Raw genomic sequence first — 5,000 nt, forward strand, 5'->3', positions numbered from 1 at the left:
GACAAAGAGATGATGTGTGTGTGTGTGTGTGTGTGTGTGTGTGTGTGTGTGTGTGTGTGTGTGTGTGTGTGTGTGTGTGTGTGTGTGTCTGCGCTATCTTGAATCTGGCGCTGCCCTCCCTCTCAGTCAGTGTCACTATTAATTGGGCTGAGCCGGCATTAAGTCTGTCCAAACAAACACAGGTTTTATTGGGTCAAAGATTAAGATGCTGGAAGTTACTTACCGCTCAGCTGCTGTCAAGCTTCTTTTTTTTTTTTTTGTTTCCGTTTATTCAGATTCATAAGTTCTACTCCTTCTCCCTCTCTAGAAAATAAAAAACCCAGAATCTACAAATATGCAAATATTTTCATTATAAAAGTTTAACTGTTCTCATCATTGGTTTCCATACTACATACGTTTTTTTCAAAATAATATTTTGTCTGCAAGAGTGCAGGTTTTTTTTTAAGAGGATCCAAAGATCATTAAACTTACCATGTTTAAACTGTAAATTTAGCCACAAGACAGCAGGATAATTATTCATCATGACAGCTTGGCATAAGCCACAGAGCTTTACTTTGAGCTGTATATATTATATTTTGTAGCTGTCATGCTGATTGCTATTTTGTCTGTTTTTTTTTTTTTTTTTTTTTTTACCCCTTTCACATCTTTCATAAGTTTATGGAAATGATTTGACACTGTTCCAAAGCTTTATCTGTTTTTTGTGATTTTTCTGTTTGATGGAGTTGCATCTTCAGCATTAATTGTCACAAATCTTAGGACAAAAGTAGCGCAGCGCTGAAACTTGGGCTTGGGATTCGTTACAGTAGCGTTGGATGTCCCTCAAAGCTGAGCTGTTGAAGGCTTTGTAATGAAGAGTTAGCGTGACTCTAAGAGTGTACGGAGGCTTTCGCTGCTGTTTCATGTGTTCGTTCTGTCAAGTACCTCCAAGTCAGTCAAATGCAGATTCCAGAGGATGTGAGGGAAAAAGAGAGAGAAGAAGTATGCCCTAACTTGAGATAACTGGCCGGTGATGAAAGTTGGTTGCACTGGGCTATGGGAAGGGGAGATGCAAAAGAATAAAGGGAGCAAGAGAAAGAGAGGAGGATGGAGATAATGAGTGGGCGTATGCCAGCTCCTCCCCCACCTCCTCCTACTTTTTTTTCTCCCACAGTTTATTTATTTATGTCATAAAGTTTAGGTGATTTTTGAAAACTAATAATTTCTTTCTTTCTTTACCCAACCTCTCCTCTCCTCCCCTCAGGACCATGACGGCACTAAGGGGAGCTCCCTGAGTCCTTACCCCCAGCACAATTCTACCTCACCAGGCAAAGAGGAGGGTGGAGGCGGGGGACGGCCCTGTAGCGACGGGGGTTCAGCCACGGGCACCCTGGGGACTCCCGAGAGACGCAAGGGCAGCCTGGCAGATGTGGTGGACACACTGAAACAGCGCAAGATGGAGGAGCTGATCAAGAACGAACCAGAAGGTCAGTGATGAAAGGGGATGCTTGTGCAGCCAGATGTGTGATCTGCAACTCTCCCGTCTCCCGTCTCTCTGGCTCTGTGCCTTTTATCACACTCTGTTGTCCTTGCTCTCGTCTTCTTTCTTTCTGTCTTGTTTTCTCTATGGCTCTATCACTCCCTCTCTCTCTCCCTCTGTTATGAACCCACACACTTTCAGATGAGAGGCGAGCCTTTGTTTTTCCAGCACACAGACAGACAGCATTAGCTGTTTGGGCCTATTGTCCACCACGCTTCGCATATTTATCACAACCTGACAAATAAGATATGTGTGTGTGCATGCATGTGTCCATGTGTGTGGAGTGTGTGCTTGAGTGTGTGAAAAGCCTGCCAAACATACATGGATATCTTAACACCTCTCCAAATGTTTCCCGGCTTTCATTTTTAAGCGGGTGGCACACTCACATTAAGATTTCTTTGAGCTTAATAATCAGTGAGGGTTAAATGTAACTTGTCAGTTTCCCTGCTACCTTTGTAACGTTTGGTTAAATGCTCTCTCAGCCCTCAGATAAAGACTTCACACACTGTTGAGGAGGCTAAACCAGATTTTTGCCCAGGGCTACATAGCTTAACTTGATTAGCCCCCACATTTCATTCTCAAATTTAGCCTTGGGCCAACAGTTGGAGTCGGGAAAAGAGATAAAATTAGCCTGTGGCCAACTCTAATTTCCACCGGGCAGATACGTATGTATCTATCACTATGAAACGCATGTGATAGTGATAATGTGATAAAGGGATCGCCAACAGGTGTCCATCTCCTTTAGGAGGACGGGGCAATATAAATAACGTGGTGCTTTATTGGTGGAGAAATATTTTATGTGCTACACAGGGAGTTCAGTGTCAGTTTTAAAACGGGAGCCTGAAGCTGGTGGGGGGCTGCTGCCTTGTTGAAGGGCACTTCAGCCGAGCAGATTACTGGTCTAAGTAAGCCTACCAAACTCAAAGCATACCCCATCAAAGGGGATCTGTTCACAGTAAAACCTGAGCTGAATAGAACCAAAGATGATCAGACCCTATATAAGGTCACCGACACTGTGCCATCAATTAACAAGCAGCGTCGCTCATAGAACTAATATTTTTTTTTACAGCTTATACCCTTAAAAGACTCATTTATAGACATAACTGAAAGTCCTGTTTTCACCTCTGTACCAACAAGAAACTATTCTGTAGTCAACTAGACAATAGACAGAGGGGAATCATTTTCTAAGCAATTCAGTCTGCTTCAGCTTCCAAACCATGGTTGCAAATACAGGGGCGAATTTGTTTTCTGCTCCATTGCTGAGATTGGCGCTAATTCTGGGGTTAACCCCCGTCACTTTCCTCAGAAGTTGGCAAACAAAATATGGGAACTCGGCTTGAGTCTTGAGGAGCTATAGCATTTATTTCCCGACTATGAACTGTAGCTCAAACTGTACATTCATTCCTTCAGTCACAGTTTTTTAGCTGACATTATTCTGCTTTGATCCGTATCTGTCTGATCCGGGTGCAGCACTCGACAGCACACACACACACACACACACACACACACACACACACACAACGCTACAGGCTGAGCTCTTCCTAAAGGAGCTACTCTACTTTTACACCACATGTGATACGGAGAACACTCTGACCCATTCACATCAACTCTTTTATTAGACACAGTGACACACAGACCCAAGACCAGTGGCACAAAACGAAACTGTAATTGGAGTGTAATTGGGACCGGGTCTGACTCAGATCCTTGGTCAGGTCTCATTTCCTCAGAAGTGAATGGGCCTGTGAAGACCTCTAAAGCTGAAGCATGCTGAAAAATCCAGACTAGATCTCCTTATACACCTCCATACTTTCTCTTTAGCATCTAAATCCACCTCTGCTATGATTTCTATTGAAACATTTCGGTGAACTGTATGCAGCCTCAAATGCAGCCCTTTGTGCCCAAAAGGTGAAAGAACCGTGCAGCAGCTGCACAGTGTGTATTTGTCTCTAAATGTTAGGTGCACATGTACTTGTGTGTGTGTCCGTGTGCCCCCCGGTGCATCAACAGGCTTTCATTTCAAGCTGCGACATGCTAACCTTATTTTCCAGGCTTTTCTGTAAGGTTTTGAAAGCGTCAGAGACTGCTGGTCAGCTCTTGCCGGCTGGTTGTTTTTATTTCAGTCGATAGAGAGGCCTGTTGTGGCACATTTTACCAAAAAAAAAAAAAAAAAAAAAAACTGGGCTGTTTGTTGAACTGAGCTGTTTTGGGTTGTTCGCTGCTTCACTGGACCTCATGAACCGGCCGCACAGGAAAAAACCAACAATAATGGATCTTTATGAGTCAGCCAGCGCAGAGAGAGAGAGAGAGAGAAGGGGGGAGGGGGGAAGAGAAAGGGGGAAGGAAAAGGCAGAAGGGGGAAGAGAAGGAGAGGAGAGTGAAGGAGAGAGAGAGCAGTGTCTTCACAGACCCCATTAGCAGAGTGCCACAGTGGTGCGGCATCCAAACCAACCCGGAGCATTATCTGCCCTACGTTTAAATGAAACGCACTAACAAAAGGCCCCAGCGCCTCTAGACCCAGCACACACACACACACACACACACACACACACACACACACACACACACACACACACACACACACACACACAAAAACCCAGGCCAAGCAAGAAGAGAAAGGAAGAAAGAAAAGACAGTAAAGGAAGAAAAGGGAAGCTGAGAAAAGATGAAGAGAGGCAAAGGGAAATGGAGGGGTGGGGGGGGTACAAGGGGCGGTATTGAGCGCGAGATAGAAATCCCTTTTCTGTGCCCGGCTAGCTATTGTTTGGCTGTGTGGCTCAGAAAGGCCATTAGCAGCAAACAGCAGGTTGGGATGAAAATTTAATGAAGGCTTTAATCATTATGAAAGGCCTGGAATATTACTGCTCCCTCTCTCCCTCTCTCTCTCTTTTTCTCTCTCTCTCTCTCTCTCTTACACACACGCTTGCACACTGCTTCCAGCTGGATCAATGACACACACACACACACACACACATACACACACACATGCGTTCATACACGCACATATATTTAGAGTGTCGGAACATTAACACCAGGAGGGATGTGAGCAAGAGGCCAAAGACACAAAATGGGTCAGAAAACGATAAACATCTCAAGACAAAAAGAGAAGCTTGACTTATCGAAGGCTGCCCCTGAGCCAGACATCTTCATACACACACACACACACACACACATCGACACACATCAACAGTCTCACACACACACACAAGTGTGGCTGAAGTTTGAAAGATATAGTTTTGTGGCTGTGGATAGTGTTGCTCTACTTAGGCTAGATGAATGGAGAGTGGTCGATACTAGGTCAGAGTGTGTGTGAGTGTGTGTGTGTGCATGCATGCGTGTGTGTGTGCTGTATAAGCCTTTGGGATCATATATACTTATGTATGTGTATTTGCATATGTATTTGTGACAGAAGGTGTGTAAATGTGTGTGTGTGTTTGTGTTAAGGGAAGCATTGAATTTGACTGCATGCGTGCAAGGTGTGTGTGTG

At 44.5% G+C, this 5,000-nt stretch overlaps 1 protein-coding gene across 15 annotated transcripts in view; it reads left to right on the forward strand.

The window, feature by feature from the left end:
• sox5 (SRY-box transcription factor 5) overlaps window positions 1-5,000 on the forward strand; it is a 235,884-nt gene that overhangs the window by 158,178 nt on the left and 72,706 nt on the right. For all 15 annotated transcript variants that reach the window (XM_056367186.1, XM_056367189.1, XM_056367187.1 and 12 more), the window contains one exon: window positions 1,241-1,463. In XM_056367186.1, the coding sequence (XP_056223161.1) occupies window positions 1,241-1,463 (223 nt within the window). The remainder of the gene's footprint in view (window positions 1-1,240; window positions 1,464-5,000) is intronic.

This window comes from Seriola aureovittata, chromosome 22 (genome assembly GCF_021018895.1).
Source record: "Seriola aureovittata isolate HTS-2021-v1 ecotype China chromosome 22, ASM2101889v1, whole genome shotgun sequence".
In the NCBI taxonomy this organism is placed as follows: domain Eukaryota; kingdom Metazoa; phylum Chordata; class Actinopteri; order Carangiformes; family Carangidae; genus Seriola; species Seriola aureovittata.